This window comes from Nothobranchius furzeri, chromosome 12 (assembly GCF_043380555.1).
Source record: "Nothobranchius furzeri strain GRZ-AD chromosome 12, NfurGRZ-RIMD1, whole genome shotgun sequence".
Lineage (NCBI taxonomy): Eukaryota > Metazoa > Chordata > Actinopteri > Cyprinodontiformes > Nothobranchiidae > Nothobranchius > Nothobranchius furzeri.
Window position 1 is genome coordinate 45807787 of NC_091752.1, and position 18687 is coordinate 45826473.

Below are 18687 nucleotides of genomic sequence, written 5' to 3' on the forward strand. Positions count from 1 at the left end.
CACACTGGTACTAGCTGAGACATACTAGAAGAAGAAGAAGAAAATATCTTTTCTATTGCGCCTCTCAAGATAAAAATCACGAGGGACCTTCAAAAAACAAAATAATTTTAAATATAAAAATAATTTAGAAAATGATTAAAAATATGTAAATCAGCAAAAATAGACTATTGTGATTAAACCCGGTCGGGTTTTTTATTTTTTGGAACTCCCTCTCTCTCCCTATCTCCCTCTCTATCTCTCTCTCTCACACACACACCTTAATCAACATTGTTTTGTTTAACTTTGTGTGGGAAAATGCCAAGAACGTTAAGAAAAAAATTATGAAAGTTGTGTCTGGTTCTAGTATTTCATATTTCCTAGTTCCGACTGCATGAGTTCAGATGTATTAATCCATGCACTTGAATATTAATGTTCTGATTTTACTAAAACACTTGTTCTGTAATAGTTCCTTTACTATTGTGATCAAAAATATTTAATCTAAATTCTGAGGCTGCTCTGTAAATAGTTTTCAAATAAACAATACACATAGCAACTTCTGATCATTCCATATCAATTTCAGACTTAAAATAATATAGTGATGTAAACCACGCCCACTTCCGGGTTATGCCACGCCCATTCCGAGAACAGATACAGATAATTTAGTTGGTTGAACAGATACAGATAGTGGTGTACTCGCTCATCCCTAGTTAATATGTACTGGTACCTACTGGTACTGGCTGATATGTACTGGTACTAACTGATACAGTACCTACTGGTACCTGTGGGTTCAGGCTGGCACTGGTTGACACTGGCTGGTTGTTACTCTGAGCTGATGAGAAACAGAAGCATCTTGATACGACCCAACAGAACAAGTTTCCAGTCAGTCAGAGACTGGAATGTACAGAGCAGTGGTGTGATGGAGCTGACCTGAGGCCAGACACAGAACACTGTAAAACCAGCACATAGTTACTCCTGCTCACTGGTTCTGGGTTTAAAGCTGCACCTCTCCCATGCTTGGTGATGATTTTTCTTCCATGTGAACTAAACTTTATCACCTTTTATGTGTCTTTATGAGGTTATGAACAAATTAAAAGTGACCCAAAATGATTGTTTACATGAGATAGACCACTGAGGAGTTTTAGCCGATTATTTAACCAAAAATATTTTTGTAAATTGTTTAGCCTGGAACTGGATTTTTTCCAAATATGAAATTGGTAAACTTGCTGTTATTTTTTTCCCCATTAGGAACTTTACTGTCTTTAGCTCTGCTGGGAAAACTGATGGTCAGCGCCGCGTTCAACATCGCCTACGTTTACTCGTCTGAGCTCTACCCTACTGTGATCAGGTGACCTGCATGTGCAGAAGCATTATTTACACACAGGACCCAGTTCTGGTTGAGTTTTAAAAAGCTTCTTGTGTTGCAGAAATGCCGGGTTAGGAGTTTGCTCCATGTCCTGCAGAGTTGGAGGAATTCTCGCTCCCTTCGTTCCTTCCATGGTGAGTTTGGTTTCAGATTCTCTCTCTGAATTTAACTCATTCACTGCTAGCTGTTTCCTGATCAGAAAAGCCCTTCGCTGCCAGTGATTTTCAGCATTTTTTACTGTTTTTTTTAAGAGTCACAGGACATTGCGCTCTATGATGATGTCAACACCAAAACTACCAAAACAAAGAAGAGACTCACCTCTTACATCAGGAAGAATCCGTGCGTTTCGAGCGTTATCCGTTCTTTCGTAATCTGTTGTGGAATTGTGATCAGCAGAAGCTTTTTCGGTTCGCGCCTCACTTTTCTTACAGCAGCGGCCCAAAAAGATCTCCTAACACATGGATTTTCTGCTTCCTGATCACGTGACGTGTGACATTCGCGGATGAAGTTCAGCTTTAGAGCTGGGATTTTTGTTCTCACGGTGCGGGGGCTTTCTCCGACGCCCACACAGTAAAAAAAAATGCAAATGACGACTTTAGTCGTCAATGGCAGTTAATGAGTTAGTAAACCCCAGAAACAGTTAAAAGCTAGAAGTCAGAAACCATTTCCTGTCAATTTTAGAAGGACAAGTCAGCAGACCCACACATGAACGTGGAGGAAACCAGAACCTCACAGCCTACAAATCCAGACAGACATTAGCAGAAGCAAAATCATCTCGCTTTGCATGTCGATCTATCCACGCTCCATTGGAACCTCTGCAGCCCTGACCAGTCTGGTGTAGATTAACGGCTCAGTGCCGCTCTCCTAGAAAAGACCCAACATGTGTTTCAGCGAGTGTAAAGAGCAGTTATGTTAATGATGGGGATGTTCATGCTGAATGAACCATTCGGAGGGGGAAGGAACGTTGTTGTCATGGAGACAACCAGCAAGTTCACAGCAACTCTCGGTTCAAAAGGAAACTTGAGGAACGATTCGGTAATAAAAATTTCCAGAAGTTTCTTATGTCACATCTGCAGACATGTTTAATCAGCTCCTGGTCGGAGTTTTCTCTTCTGGTGTTTACCTGTAAACTGGTTAGTAAAGCCTTTTAAAACCACACTTGATCAGGTGTGAGAAATCTTTTCTCTGTAGTTTGAACTGCTGTAGCTAGGCTCCCCCTGGTGGTGACTCTGAGAACTAAGCTCAGGTAAATGTGTTGAATGTTTCAGCGAGCGCTGCACACCTCCATGCCCTTCACGATCTTCTGCCTGAGTGGCCTGTCTGCTGGATGCGTGGGCCTCCTGCTGCCTGAGACCCTCAACAGGCCAGCAGCTGAGACTCTGGAGGACCTGAGCAGCCCGACCCATAGCCGGGTTCTGGAGAGCAAGGTTGGTTAGAGCCCCTTTTTTTTTTTTAGCACTGCAGCGTTTCGGACAGATCTGTAGTTTTCACAGTGAAGAGTGTGGGTTCTGGTTGACAGAAGCGAAAGTGAAAGTATCACCTTCAGCTGAATACAAGTCTAATCCTCTAGTGTTTTGGTTTATTAATGAGGCAGATTTGAAGAGTTCTGGTCACAAGCTGCTAAAACGCAACTTTTTATTCTCTTTAAAAGCATCCTGATTTTATCATTAAACCCTTTGAGATCATTTCCTGTGTGCATTGTCTGATGTTAGATTACTCACATCTTCTTGTTGCCAGGCTCTGCTGTATGAAGACGACAACAGGAAGTCAAACCCTAAGTGAGTAGTGGCCTGGTCTTCATCTGCTAATCCTGCAGGAGCAGCTTTCTCAGCCTGAACTCAGAGGACCAATGACCTCTGGGTTTTCAGTTATTGTCTGTGACATCACAACCGAGATGCTGCGGAAATGCTCTGCAGCTTCTGCCTTAAGTCCTGAGTCCTGCAGAACAGTTGCTGCCTTTCCTGTCGGAAAACAGGATGTTTGGAAACGTGTACCTTCCAGAGATGCAGAAGAACTGGGTTTTCATCTGGAGACTGATTGTGAAACATTCCTGTTGTGAGCACTTTCCATTCCAGGAGAAAATGTATTTTTTTTTTTCAAACAATGGTAATTTTTATGTTCTTTCATAAATGAGCCAGTATTTGAGTCGGTGTAGGAGGAGTTTCCCGGTGAACTCCAGAGGGACTTCGGGTGAAACGTGAGCTTCTGAGAGCAGAGTTGACGTTTCAGATGGAGTCCCATTGGCCCATCAGAGCTGTGTGATGATGGGACAGTTCCACTGAAGTTATTGGTGATTCATTGTGTTTTCACTTTGGTTAAAATGACTCTGACCTGCACTGTGAAAGGTTGAAGTGTCAGATGACAAGCTGCAGAGCGTTCTCACACTCAGCCCTCAGTGTGTTCATCCGTCAGACCAGTTGCTGGCTGGGTTCTTACTGGTGTTAAAGGATTTAGTCTCGGGGTGTAGACTTCAAACTGGTGATAATAAAGGCTCTAAAAGAAGAAGGCAACTGAACTTTGGTTTCTTATATGTTTATGTATTTAGCAGACGCTTTTGTCCAAAGCGACTTACAAGTGATAATCGGCATGTTGCCCTTGAGGCTAACAACGACAACAATGAAAAACCTTGAAGCCGAAAACCAAAGAAGTCCAGTTGCCTTCATTTGTACCCTTTTGGATTAGCATGACCTGGACGACTGAGAACCTTCACCAGCATATTGATACAGAAACCTTCATCTGCAGGTTTATATTCTGAGCACTTTATCCAAACACACAGTACCTCCGTAACAAAACTCATCGGATTCTCCGGTTTTCAGGTGAATTCTCTAAAGTCATTTTTATTTTTTTAAGTTCCTCACGGGGATTTTTGAAGGTGGTGGGATGACCCCGAATCAGTGACAACTGGGCTATTTCTCTATAGCTTTCAAAATAAAAGCTGCTGCTCATAAGTTTACTGATTTTAAAAGATAAAATCCGATTGACTTGTTCTAGCTCAGCTGCTGAGATGAATGAGCACTTTGAACCCATTTTCATTCATTCCTACAGATTTCAATGTAAGTGAATTTGTTGGCTTAGTAAAATTTTTATTATGTTTCTGTTTTGTTTAGAAAAATTTCCAATCTGTTAATAACTGTCCCCTTTGAAAATGTCCAGGTAGGACACCCCCCCCCCCCCCCCACCCACCCACCCTGTGCTGAAGGGGTTGTGGTCTGATGGTGACACATTTTCTGGGATAAAGCAATTTTGGACAATTGTGTAGTCTAAGTGGGAACATTGACAACAACCAGGTTTGAGAAATGTTTTAAAGCTGGATTTATGAATAAATAAGAGATAAATATAGCTTTTATTGTCGACTTCTTCACATGCACTTTACATACAAAGGACTGGAAGTTATGTTTCTCACGTTCCCATCTGCAAACAAGACAGACATGATGGGACAGAACATGACAAAACACAAGAGTAACAAAGTGCAGTGGTATAAAGAAAAACATTTACTCAACTTCCATCTGAAAAGAGATAATATTAAATAAGGTATATATTAGGGATGAGCCGGATACTCGTTTCAGACGAGTATCCGGTATGGATAAAGCATTTTTGACGAATACGAGCATGAAACGAGTAAAACTAGTAAATATCTGTAATCGTGCTGAAGGAAAATCCTCATTGGGTAACTGTCTTCACGCTCTGTGATTGGCCAGTCACATAGAGCGCCCGCCCCTCCCTACACACAAAACTATCCAGCCGGCCGGGAGCGCAGTCCGTCCGGTTCATCCACACACACAGACAGTAACGGATCTCGCTGTGATTGCTTCACTGTTGCTCACGTTTCTTCAGTTTTCCCTAGGTTTTATTCAGCTCGCCTCTTTTTCGGTTGAATATTTAAAGTTACATTTTTCGTAACTTACATGGTGCATTTGACAAGACAGAGCTGACGTGCTGTGTCAGTCACTAACTCCGCTCCGGTTGGGGTTTTAATATTTTTAACTCCATCTCTCTCCCTCTCACCCTCTCTATCTCTCTCAGACACACACACCTTAATCAACATTGTTTTGTTTAACTTTGTGTGGGGCAAAATGCCAAGAACGTTAAGAAAAAAATCAGTTTAATCAAATTAAAATAAAAAATATATATATAAAGTTGTGTCTGGTTCTAGCATTTCATATTTCCTAGTTCCTACTGCATGAGTTCAGATGTATTAATCCATGCACTTAAATATTAATGTTCTGATTTTATTGAAACCCTTGTTCTGTAATAGTTCCTTTACTATTGCGATCAAAAATATTTAATCTCAGTTCTGAGGCTGTTCTGTAAATAGTTTTCAAATAAACAATACACATAGCAACTTCTGATCAATCTATATCAATTTCAGACTTAAAATAATATATTGATGTAAACCACACCCACTTCCGGGTTATGCCACGCCCATCCCGAGTACAGATATATATATACAGATAATTTAGTTGGTTGAACAGATACAGATAGTGGTGTACTCGCTCATCCCTAGTTTAGAGTGTCATGCGAACAGCCTTTTAAAAACTCTTGACGTTTCCGTGGTTTCATGCGAGACAAAGCCTTGAGAATCCTGGCTGACATTGCTCTATTTTAGGCAAAGTGACCACTGTCATCTGACCCGGAAGTGCTCCGCTGCACAACCATAGACGTTCTGGTGTTTCCGGTTTCAAATCCACTATTAAATAACTGTGAGGGTCCTATGTTGTGTCTTGGAAACTCTCCAGAAAATATCTTTTTTGAGTAGGGTAGATTTGATTTGCTAAAACATTTATTTGCAATTTATCTCGTGGATTTTTAAACAAAACAAAATAATTAGTATTTAGACTGATTGATCTATTATGATGAAAGACATTTTGTGTGAGTAAAAAAACACATATTACGATGATGTCAATCAATCAATCAAAGCTTTATTTATAAAGCGCCTTCCGCAACCCTGTCAGGAAGCCCAAAGCGCTGAACATGGTTCAGTTGAAGGTAAATATATTGAATAAATCAGAAAACAAAAGCAATTCAAATTACAAAATACAAATTACAAAATTGGTGAAACATTCTGGTACAGGACAAATGTGTAAAACAATGGATTGAGTGAACCAATGAAAACTGTGAAATAAATTCAACATAAAAGAGGGCCAAAAATCAAACATGTCTGTACTGAGTGAATAATTTTACCACCTCTGGATGGTCGGCAGTCTGGACCATCAGGTCATCTAAAATAACCAAATGACATTGCTCAGGCGGAAATATTTCATAGTCAGGTGTTGCTGCTCAGTCCACTCGAAAGGTGCCTCATTTCTTAGCAAGGCAGTCAGAGGTGTCACCAACTCTGCATGGTTCTCTACAAATTGGCGGGAGTAGTTGCACACACCCTGAAAACTCCAAAGTTTAGAGACATTTGTTGGTGCTTTTATGGTGGCAACACCTTGGACTCTACCATGTTGAGGCTGCACTGCCTGTGGTCCCACAAGGAGGCCAACAAACTGTACTTTACACCTGCACCACTGGCCTTTGGTGAGGGAGATTTTTGCACTTGCAGTGGTGAGCTGACCCATGACATGGTCCAACTCAGACAGATGTTCGTCCAAAGTCTGTTTACAGATTATGGTACCACATTCACGAGCCTCGGGGCAAGCTTTGTCCAAGAAGATCTTAAACTCAGAGGGTGAGTTAGAGTACCCAAATGGACACCGTAGGAAGGTGTATTGGTGGTTTGGCGAAGGTGAAGGCTAGTTTATTTCGGTCGACAACCGACAGGAATTGTTCAGAATCCAGAAGCAATGTAAAGGGGAGAGAAGTAATTAGCATCTCTCACCTTCGAAAGTTCTTGTTCCAGATGGGCAATCGGCCACCGGGACAATGGAACCAGTTGGTTTCACAAACATAAGAAAGGCTACTGTGCAACGGGAGGAATTCCAATATCCCTCTTGCTGTAGAGCCAGAGGTAAGTGAGAAAGTAGCTTACGGTCTCAAAAAGGTTGGAGTCCATACTTTTCCACAATGATAATAATGAGCAGAAGAACTATTGCCATACGATTTATTCACATTGATAGTTTCCATGTGTGAATACTTTAATAAAGAATCTTACTCTGTGTCATAAAATTATTTCTTCACTTTAATAATAATTACAGTTACATTATTTACAATGAAAGTTGTATCTAAAGTAATTTAACAATGTCTTGACTACTTTACAGTAACGAATGAATCAACATAAATGTTTATTTTTAAAATGCCTTATTTCAGGTCTTAAATACACCAAACGAGCCTACTTGATGATTTAATAATGACTTATTTTCAGTTATCTCACATACTAATATCAGTATTAACAAATTACTGTTTAACATATTTACTTCACATATTAAGTGGAATAAGCTTTTCTAAGTGTCTGAGAAAGGGGACATCTGAGGACCCTTTGGTACCACCCAACTTTCTTAATTCTGGTTGGTCCAAAATGTATAAACAACGGACCCTTAAAGGTATTGGCCAGACTCGGCATTAAATTGTAGAAATGCAGTATAACTACACTTTAACATCTATATAAATATGAACTGGGTTCAGTTTTTCATTTTGCCATAAATCATTAAAGAAAATATTCGTAGTTCTTGCAAACGCTTTCAGCGTACGTTAAATTACCATCCTTTGGGAAATCAAACCAGATTTTTCAGTGGAATTATTTTGGCGGCATAAGAACCATCCATTTTCAGAATCAACCAATTACTATTTGTTTTATTCTGCAAAACAACTCATCAGATGAGAAATGGTCCGCCTGCAGCAGGAGGCTGTCTCTGACCGGCTGATGCATGTTCAGAGGAATACGTCTGTGATATCCAGAAGTAAAACCACGGCCTTGCAGAGAAGAATTTGTGGCCAGTCGGATCGCTGAGAAGCCTCCATACACACGGGTACCGTGACTTTGCACTGGCATTGGATAGGATTAAATCTAAATAAGATTGAACCAGATTATTTCATAAATCCAGACATCACATCTTTTCTGAGTCACTTAATTAGGCTGTTAATAACCTCTAGATCATGTTTCATCAGAGTGTATGCATTGTTTCAGCTGATAATACTTTAAATCACCATTCATCATCGTTAGTAGTAGAAATATAGTAACAAATTTATTTTTATAAACTATATTTCTGCGTCTGTGTCAAATTATTATAAAGTGTTGTTTCCCTGGCATACCCAAAGGACCTATTTATATCATCAATGAAAATTAAAGGTTCAAGAGGGGAAACAGAGCCCCTGGCAGGTTTCCAGTGAAAGTTATTAGGCTGGCGTGTAAGGAGGGACTCAGCCAGAATTATCTGCGTTTCTCAGATGCCTCAGCCTACTTCCTCTGTGGTTCGGTGCTTCTCAGTAGCCGACTGAGGAAGTCTGAACTAGGCCTGCAACAACGAATCGATGAAACTGATAAAAATCAATCAACGCATTTTGTCATCAATTCGTTGTGTTGTGCAGCCTCTTTCTTGTTGTGCAACCGTTATTTAACAGTCAATGCGCGCAGCTCGTCTGTAAGCGGCAGCAGAGCAGACCTAGGCAGATCAGAACAAGAGAGAAAGCTGGTGCTTTGTAGCCTGGCAAGCCAGACTAAATAAAAATAATTTTTAAACTTTGCAAGGCAAGAATTTGGTCTAGCTCACTAGGCTAGGTGTTTTGATGTGGAACGACACACTAGAAAATGGCAGAAGACCCAAGAAAATAAAAACTTCAAAAGTTTTGGAGCACTTTATGTTAAACAAAGCAAAGACATAGTCACCTGTAACGTATGTAAACAGACATGGCATGACGGGAGTAGGACGGTGATGATGGAGCATCTTAAACACAAGCATGTCTGAGCCATCACCGAGGGAGGGGAGAGCTCAGTGTCTGGGTAAATTTCAAAAAGCTGTTAATTTTGCAAGATTAATTCACCCCTAGGCCCAGATTAATTAAAATTGTAAAATCGTAAACCAGGGCTGTACGATGAGAAAAAACTCAAATTATATTTAGACGCAGCACTCGTGCGACATCTTTTCAAGTTACTATTGTAATGGAAAATAGTAGAGTAATGTGGGCTAAATAAATTGATTTAAAAACTATTCATTTCTATTCTCATTACTTGTGACCGATAGCTGTAATACTCTATTAGTTATAGAATATCACCTTGCTTGGTCTTAGGATGATTAATTAGAAGGTTCTAGGATTCTTTTAATTATTAAGGGATCGTTCACACTTCATTTATGATCCAAGAACCAGTCAGTGTTTGCAAACAAATAAGAATTTATTTTACAAACAAATAAGACTTGACAAATGGTTTAAACTATTATCCTGTGAGTGGATGGAACGAAAAGATGGGTGTCTGAAAACTACGTGTAAATATGAGATGATGAATCAGAATCTCCGTATCTTCAGAGAGGTGCATTCTGGATAAAAGAATTTGGTTAGCATCTAAACTATTAAGTTGCTATTATCAGAACCACATGCAGACGCTATCTTGTTGTGTCTACCTCACCCATTTGGAGACCTCGATTGGATCCGAGATGTCCAGGAGCCGTCGACCCCACTGCACCTGGTTCGTAGAGAAACCTCGATGCGACCAAATCAGTCCTCAGATGCCTCCGGGTCACAGCGATAGATGAATGGAACCAAGCGTCTTAAACTCAACTCTGAAGGAGTTTGAGTCAGCTTTGTTCTGCAGGAAAACTATCTTGTTGTTCAGCTTCGCAGGTGCAAAAAGCTTGAAGGTTTTGACAGCGTGTCAAAATATTTCTGAGCTAGAGATCTGCTAAGAGATGGCCAGTCTCCAGCTTGCTCTCACGAATGATGAGAAAGCAGAGCGGCTAGTTTATATACCCGCTGTTATCTATGACCAAACTTACCAAGAATCTCAGAAACGCACGCTCTGAGACACAGAATCTCTGACTTGTTAATGTATGGAATTAAGTCTGGATTATGTCTCTCATTATGTGAAATCAATTCTAGGCTCTACAAGGCGTATGTGTGTGTGTGTGAAACCAAGCTAAAGGCTTCTCTTATCGTGTGTGTGTGTGTGTGTGCGTGTGCGTGTGTGTGTGTGCGTGTGCGTGCCCTGGCAGTAACCGCCTGAACTGTGATGTCGTAAATCAGTGATGTGCCTTCACTCTGCTGATATGGTTAAACGATTCATGTTGTGGTTATAACCTGTTCCGACCTGAACAGATGTGGGGAGTAAGCATGTATGTTATCTTTTATCCTCTGTGGATACATCTTGTCCAGCTAATGCTGGAAATGACCATTTGAATCATGAGCCACGTATTCCCTCTACTGACCAATGGCTACGAGAGGAGGTGAGGTAATTCCAAAGGAGAAGAAAGGAATCCTGCAGGAGGCGCTGAGAAGAAGAAACATGTGAACGGATGAAGACTGGAAGAAGAAAAGGTGACATCATGACATCCAAGATTTATGGTCTCTTTGGGTCCATTGGAGAAGTAACAAGAAGAAGAGGAACACGTGACCAGGAAGTCTGAAGTCTGAAGCAGCAAACAACTGTGAGGGAGGGGGGACAGTAAATAAAAAGGAGCTACTGGGTCTGGAAGAGGGCCTTTTGATGGGAAGAGTTTGTGGGGTACAGAGATGGAAAGGAGGAAGCTTTTGCTTTGAGCTTGTTGTCTGTGATAATCAGACCTAGTCCCATTTTTGGAGCTTATTCAGCTCAACTTTGCTATAACTGTTTATTGGCAAAGAGTTGTTTTACTTTTTAACTCGATTTGTCGGGGTTTTGTTTGGATTATTATTCTTTTTTATTCTGTGTGAAATAAAATCTAGTTCCTCGGATTCGTGGAACGAATAAAGGATTTACGAGTGGGGTCTCCTCCTGTCGGTAACCGAGCAAAGGTGAGATGCTGGTTGTAAAGGCCATCACTAGGTATTGATATAAGTGTTTCCTCCATCCTAGGCTACAGGTAATATCAGTTGTCTCCTTAGCATAAAAGGAACAGCTGGCAAGGGTCTTAACCTTAAGTGTACATAAGCTTCATGGACATGGATTGTGAGTAAACTGAGTCTCCCTTGAGCTGCATGAAGTTGGTTTTGCCAGAATCAGAGTCTAGGTTATTGGTGATTGCTAATTAGCTCCTACAGTGTGCAGGCAGTTTAAAGAGCGGCTGAATATCACGCCCACGCACAAATAGAAATACAAGTCAACCCTGAGACGTAACATCTGTTAAAGAGTTGGGCTAGCTTGGGAAGATGGCTTGTATCAGACAAGGTTAGTTATGTGTCATGAGTTCGTAATTTTAACCTTACTTCTTGTCTGTTGTGTGATCAGGTGTCTATGGCCTCATCTAGTAAACATAGTAAACCATCATTGAATACAGATTCATGGACATTTCATTGCTTAATTATACATGGCATTATGTAATGATTTTTAATCATAAAATCTTCTTTCTTCAATGATTATTTTGAATTATAAAACGATTACTTTAATTATGAAATCTTCTTTCTTCTGGGAATAAAGATTTATCAAAAACGGTTCTCTTGTGAGGAACCTTGGGGAAAGGAATGCTACTTACTGTTCATCTTTATTATCTGATGAAGCTGCGCTCAGCTGATGAAGTCATCTGATTAAAATGCTGAGTTGTGCTGACTCACAGACTCCTGACAAGGGAAGATACAGCAGAACATGTAGCAGCCAGTGTTATTTGCTCTGGCTGCATATGACCTGTGGGATCTTTAAAATCAGTCCATTTCATGACGTTACACTGTTTTCCCTAGAACTTTATTGAACAAAGGTAAGATGTTTTTTACTGGCGCACAATGTTCTAATCTAGGTGCTGTGGAGGGAAACAGAGAAACCAGCAAAGGCACAGAGGCAAAAACAGTCCAGAGTTAGGGATCAAAAGTACAACTACAAGCAGATTAGCTAATGCTAACCGTTAGCTGGCTCACGATCAAGTGGGGTTCAGAAAAACAAGATAAAAGCAACTGATGTCATACACTTGTTTCTTTAATAAGTTTTACTCGTGAAAAGTAACCAGTCACAAAACTGATTGTCCACAACTTCTCTTTTGGGTGATTTTGTTATTTTATTTAGTGTAGCTTCAGTATGCGCAGAGCATGGTAATCATGGCAGTTTGCTGCCAGTCAAAAAGAAAACGTTTTTACAGGTGAATAGTCTCAGGATGTTACTCACCCTAGTTCGCTGTGGGCCGTGACTTTGCTCTGATTGAGATTTTGATTTTCCGTTGATTTTGGTGAACAAAGAAAAGCTTCCACCATCTTGAGATGTGTCTCACTCTTCTGCTCTACACAAGTTCCCCCAGAGTGATGATCCAGGAGGTAACTCTGCAACTCGAGGACTGCTAGGTTAGACTCTGGGGGCTTCCCGATGGTGATGGGACTTTCCTGTGGGTGTCCGCTCAGCAATCCAGTGTTTGGGTGAGATGACCGTGCCCCCAAACCCTCCATGCTGCAATCCTTGTCACTTGTTGACTGGGGTTCTGACAGGCATGACAAAAACCCAGATTTCTGTCTGACCCGGCTTTTGTAGTCAGTCTGAGTGTAAGAGACTGTGTTTCCTCTGAAACCAGCTTTTTCCATCAGTTGAATCTTTGTCAGGCCCTGCAGCTGCTCTCCATATCAACCAAGTTCCTGTTTCTTGGTCGGCCAGCTGTCCCCAGAGTGAAACTCCACTTCCTGCCCTAATCCTTAATTTACCACAGCGGTACTCACTCCTGGTCCTACATGTTTTTGTTTTAACTCTACTTCTACACAGCAGATTTAAATCAGCAGGTGATCACCAGGCTTCTGAAGAGCTCGATGAGCTGCTGAACAGGTGAATCAACCACTGAATTAGATGTGTTGGAGTACAGAAACAAGAAAAATATGCTGGATGGTGGCTCTTCAGGACCAGAAGTGAGTCCCCCTGCTTCAACATCAACAGTCAAATCAGTTACAGATTAGTACACTTTGTATGAACTTGGTACAATACATATGGTCACTTAAAGTTAATTTATAACGCTCTTTAGCAGTTGTTTCTTTGTAGTCTTTGAACCTTCACACATAGAGTAACAACAACTCTCTCGTGTTTCCATTACACACGCCGTTTCCTTTAACCATCTCCAAAACCTTTGTCTTAGCAAACATGGTCATATGACTCATTAAAACAGTATCAACACATCCTTATTCAAAACTTTGCTTAGTTACAATCAACATTCTATTTCTCTGCTTTTGAACCATTTACCGTTATCCCATAGTCATAAGGCTGTGTGTGTGTGTGCCCTGTCAGGCTTGCTGCAGTGTCTTGGTTCCTCTTTTTAGCAACACAGAAGTTTGTCATTTTGGCCCAAAAGGACTTTAGAACAACACGTTTGCATTCAGATAAAATCAGTAGATTCGTCTGTCATATTTTTGTCAATCACACATGACTTATACTCATCACACTTAAATCAGTTTGATTAAAATATCATTAAAAAGCATCAAGCACATTACCCGGCACAACACACACAAACAGGGTTACTGATGAGCTGCTCATGAAGGGAATAAGGGCAAGGCAGGCTTCAGATTTCTTAACAAGTGAAATATTGAGTGTCATTCCTGTTGTTAAACTCAAACTATCCGTGATCCGATACTTTCAGATAATGAAATACAAATCTACTTCATGAGATGTCTAAGCTGCAGCTGTTACACACCTGCTTAAAACCTGGATGGCTGGGAGCTTTCTACAGCTGAATGAAGATAAGACTGAGATCTTCATCTGTGCCCCAGACAAGCTGGTTCCCAAAGCCAGAGATTCTCTTGGTCAGCTTGCTTCCCACACCAAACTCTCTGTCAGGAACCTTGGTGTGACCTTTGACCCAGCTCTCACCCTGGCTTCTCATGTCAGTTCCCTTGTTCGCTCCTCCTTCTTCCACCTCAGGAACATTGCTAAGCTGAGTCCCATTCTGGCCCTGTCCACACGTAGCCGGGGATCTGCCAAAACGTAGATATTTTTCTATGTTTTGGCCTGTCATCCACGCGAAAACGGATTTTTTCAAATGAAAACGGATCTTTTTAAAAACTCCGGCCAAAGTGAAGATCTGCGTTTTCTCCGTTTTGGGTGTCTGCGTGTGGACAGACAAAACCGGAGTTTTAAGGTCCGCAACGTCACTTTCCGTGACAAAAAAATGCTGACATCACGTGTGCGACCTGTGTTTACACTAGCTGACAGCATGGATGCCCTCAGAGCTGTACTCGCTTTATCAATTGTCCAAGTGCTTTCTGCTTGTTTGTTTTTGCAAGCAGAATTACTGCTCCTTGAGGAAGACCACAGATGAAGGATGAGGTTAAGAACGGGGGAAGTACTGCCGCCTACAGGTCTGGCATGTCCTTAACAACGTATTTATCCGGGTACGTGTGGACAGTTTCTGTTTTTTAAACGAGGTGGTGTGGATGCAAGTTTTTGGAGGGGCGGATATTCGTTTTTAAATAAACCCGGCTACGTGTGGACTAGGCCTCTGTCTCGCTTGTAATGATTCATGTTCCTCATATTCTGCCTGTCACGTTGGTTGCCCTTCCTGCACTAATCAGCATCATTTAGTTCACCTGACTTCTGCCTGATTACCACATGGAGCACACCTGTTCTTTCCTCTATTTAAACCCTCAATGATCTCTGCTTCTCTGCCAGATTGGCTGTAGCCTTTTGTCTCAGCATTCCAGCAGTTCATTGTTCTGACCTACCAAACCCTGTACCACGTTCACATCCCTGGATTGTCCCTGCCTAGCCCTTAAAGGATTGGACTGCTTCACCGACCTCTGGACTCCGACCCTGTTCAGAACCACGGCTTCTGATCCTAGTCTGCTCCTCCTAAGAGGAGACTTTTTCACAGACAGAAGAGGAGGGAAAGTTTTCTGTCAAAGGAACATCCTGGGAACTCTCCCAACCAAGCCAGTGTTCCCCCTGTCTCTGCCTCTGCCACATTTTCTCTCTACACTGACTCCTCCAACAGTGCTTAGCTGCAGAAACCCAGCTCATGCCCAAATCCTTACTCCTTTAATAAAGTATATATTTTTCTTTATATATATATATTTAACTCCTGTGTGTGGCTGAATTCCAGGCCTCCAGAAAACCCTTTACATCGCTCTGACCTGACATTATTCTCCACACCTTCATCTCCTCAAGCTTAGACTACTGTAACTCTCTTTTCACGTGTCTGAGCAGAACCTCCCTGAACCGTCTACAGGTGGTTCAGAATGCCTGTGCTCGGCTTCTGACCAAGTCCTCCAAACACACCCACATCACCCCGCTTCTCCTCCAGCTTCACTGGCTGCCAGTCAACTTCAGGGTTCATTTCAAGATCCTGGTTCTGGTCTATAGGGCCTTACATGGACAAGCACCATCTTACATCGGTGATCTTCTAAGTCCCTACACCCCCAGCAGGTCCCTGAGGTCCGGTGATCAAAGCCTACTGGTTGTGCAGCTAAATACTCACCTCTAGCGAAAGAAAGAAAGAAAACTATTTTACATAGCGCCTCTCAAGATAAAAATGATGTGGTGCTTCACAAAAACAAAAAAAATGAAAATATGAAAAGATTTTTTTACAATTATTAAAATATATAGGAAAGAGGGAAATGAGTGGATCCTGGGAAAGGCAGAATAGGCAGAAAGAGCCGAACAAGGAGAGACTGGTGACAGCCTGAACAGGTGAGTATTCAGCTGCTTTTTGAAAGAAAAAGAAAACTCTTCCTTTAGTTTCTTCCTCACTTTTATGCTGCTACCGCTGCTAATTTAGCCTATCTTGGGATCCTGTATTACCTTTTTCTTATTCATGTTTGTCTTCATTATTTTTATTTTAAATAGTTTTTTCAATTTCCCCCCTTTTGATTAAACAGGGTCATCGAGGTCTCTGGTGTAGTTACACAGACAAACCAGCAGGTGACGCTGTCAATCTTCCAGTGGATGGGATTGACGTCATTGTTGGGGAATTTTCAAGATGGCGTCGGGCTGTGTCAAAAATGCCGCTGCAGCAACAAGCTGAAGGGGTTTAATTAATCTCCCAGCCGGCAGCGAGCTCCGCTTCTCTTTCCATGGAGGTATTTTACAGCCAGCGCCCCAGGATGTCTCGGCAGAACCCAGTGTAGGCCTGCTATCGGTGTGGTTTCGCCGGCTAGCATGGTAGCCCCTTCCTCCGAGAACAACAGAAGCTGTTGCTGCGGAGCTCCGAAGCCGGAGGAGGAATTTACGCCCGGGGCTGACGCACGGATGGCGGACTGAGTGGCCATGGAAACCACGAAGGAGAACGGAGAACCGTTTTCTGATGACTTAAACGATAACCAAGAAGAAGAAGAGCGAGGAGAGGTAGCAGCGAAACCGGGTCACGGTTCTTACAACGCACTTAAAGACCGGAGCTTATCGCTACTTGTCGGTGTCAAGGGGGGTCACGGGGCCGGGGGGACCCGGAGTTGTGTTTCCGGAACCGGGAGGAATGTAAACAAAGACGCCTCCGTACAGCCGCCCTCACACACCCCGGAGATCATGTTGGTGGCTGCAGATAGCTGCCTCTCCGGGCGCCTGGTTGACAGCTGTGTCGTCTCTAGGGGTTGCGGCGGCCTGAACGGATTTTCTGACTCATTCAGTCAGGAGGAGCCGCTGGGGGAGGGAGGAGGACTTGGCCTCGCTTCCTGTCCAGCTGTGCTCGGGGATCTGGATTGCACAGACCCACAGATGCAGCAGCGGATGAAGGAAGAGACCCCGGAGTCCTTTTTCCCGGGAGGAGGCTGCATCAGGACTTCTACTCCCTGCGATCAGCAGTCATGCCCAGGGAAGCTCCAGCGGGACTGCGCCCTGCCTGCGGTGGCTTCCTCCGGCCCCCATGAAAACATGTCCAACGGAGTAGTTGGCAGGCTGGACTGCGGTAGTCTTGAGGGTTGTGTGGACCTGCTGGCCACCCGCTTTCTGGGTCAGAATCTCGGTTTGGACTGTGAGGGGGTGAAAGTAGCCAACGGTGGTTTGCACATTTTTAACATCGCAGATGAGTGGCCCGATTCGGATAATTCCCCCGGACACAGCGAGTCTGGATCGGGGACCTGGCAGGAACATGATCCCTGGGGCTTGAAGAGCCAGAACGACTCTAGCGGGCCTTCGGACCTCCTGTGCCCGAGGGAGGGTGCACAATCTGCAGCTGATTGCCCTCATTCCTCCCATCCCTCCAGGGACTCTCCCATGCTGGGACCAAGTGCCAAGCCTCCCTCCCCCTGCTCATCAAGCCCCTCCAATTTGAACACAAGTGACAGCCCGCTGTCTGAGCCCAACACCCGGGAGAAGGAGTTGAGGGACCTCGGTTTACTCGTCAGGCCGCAGAGTCTCAGGACCATCCCCAACATCTCCGTGTCCCTCAGCTGTGACGCCACCCCGCTGTCCCCAGATAAAGATGGGGGCTTTTATTTTGGACAGGAGGGTTGTGAGGAAGACCTGCGAGTCGTGTTGGAGGCCGGTCGTCGGCAGAGCGCCCCGGACACGCTGAGCGAGCAGCCCGGCAGCCCGGACCTCAAGGTGATGCCGAAGAGGTTCGGCATCGCTGAGTTCTTCACCAGGTAAATGTGGTTTCCATGTCAACAAAACACCCTTCAGCCACCTCAGCACCTGGTTTGTTTACCTGGGCATCATGTGTCATCGTTTAACTTCACACTTCCTCATCAGGGAAGAAGAACATCCCACACACACCTCTCCAGCACACACAACCCCCAATAAAGACCAGAAACGACAGCCTTTATCCAGGCCATGGGTGACATGAGATAAAGTAAATCACAGTGCTGAAGTTTCATGGTGAATATAGCCCCTCACCTAGGACTCGTTAACTCGGTCAAATCTGCTTCATGCATCATTTCTGTTCACACAGGGGTGTCCAATCCTGGTCCTGGATGGCCGGTATCCAACAGATTTTAGTTTTAACCCTACTTCAACACACCTGATTTCAATCAGCTGGTGATTAACAGGCTTCTGCAGAGCCTGATGAGCTGTTGCACAGGTGATTCAACCTTTCGTTCAAGTGTGTTGGAGCAGAGAAACCACACAACCTGCTGAATACCGGCCCTCCAAGACCAGGATTGGGCACTCCTAAGGGTCAGGGGCGCGCACTGGTTCTGGTTTAGGAGCCAATGACTGTTTTTGACCCACTTGTTCTGAATGATCTCAGTTAGAATGAACGGAACATGTTCTTTTTTGCAATTGTTGATTATCTTGAAAATTGTGTTTTTAAAGAAAAAAAAAACGCACAAAGGGGAGATCGTTTATGCTAGCATGAATTAGTGAATTAGAACCCTGGACAGAGAGCCAGTCCATCACAGGACAAACAATCATGCACACACTCACACCTAAGGACAATTTAGACAGACCAATTAAC

The 18687-nt window shown here is 43.0% G+C and overlaps 2 protein-coding genes across 6 annotated transcripts in view; both read left to right on the forward strand.

Moving 5' to 3' along the window:
- The window catches only part of slc22a15 (solute carrier family 22 member 15), a 53562-nt gene extending 50207 nt beyond the window's left edge, over window positions 1-3355 (forward strand). For all 3 annotated transcript variants that reach the window (XM_054734643.2, XM_054734644.2, XM_070542641.1), the window contains 4 exons: window positions 1225-1324; window positions 1404-1476; window positions 2611-2769; window positions 3080-3355. In XM_054734643.2, the coding sequence (XP_054590618.1) occupies window positions 1225-1324; window positions 1404-1476; window positions 2611-2769; window positions 3080-3124 (377 nt within the window). In that variant the 3' untranslated portion in view covers window positions 3125-3355. The remainder of the gene's footprint in view (window positions 1-1224; window positions 1325-1403; window positions 1477-2610; window positions 2770-3079) is intronic.
- Window positions 3356-11086: 7731 nt separating this feature from the next.
- Window positions 11087-18687, forward strand: part of LOC107373653 (TBC1 domain family member 12) — a 56190-nt gene continuing 48589 nt past the window's right edge. For 2 of the 3 annotated variants that reach the window (XM_070542638.1, XM_070542639.1), the window contains exon 1: window positions 16356-17878. In XM_070542638.1, coding sequence (XP_070398739.1) covers window positions 16566-17878 — 1313 coding nt within the window. In that variant the 5' untranslated portion in view covers window positions 16356-16565. Of the gene's footprint in view, window positions 11204-16355; window positions 17879-18687 lie in introns of those variants that run through there. The other variant, XM_070542640.1, reaches the window with a different exon arrangement.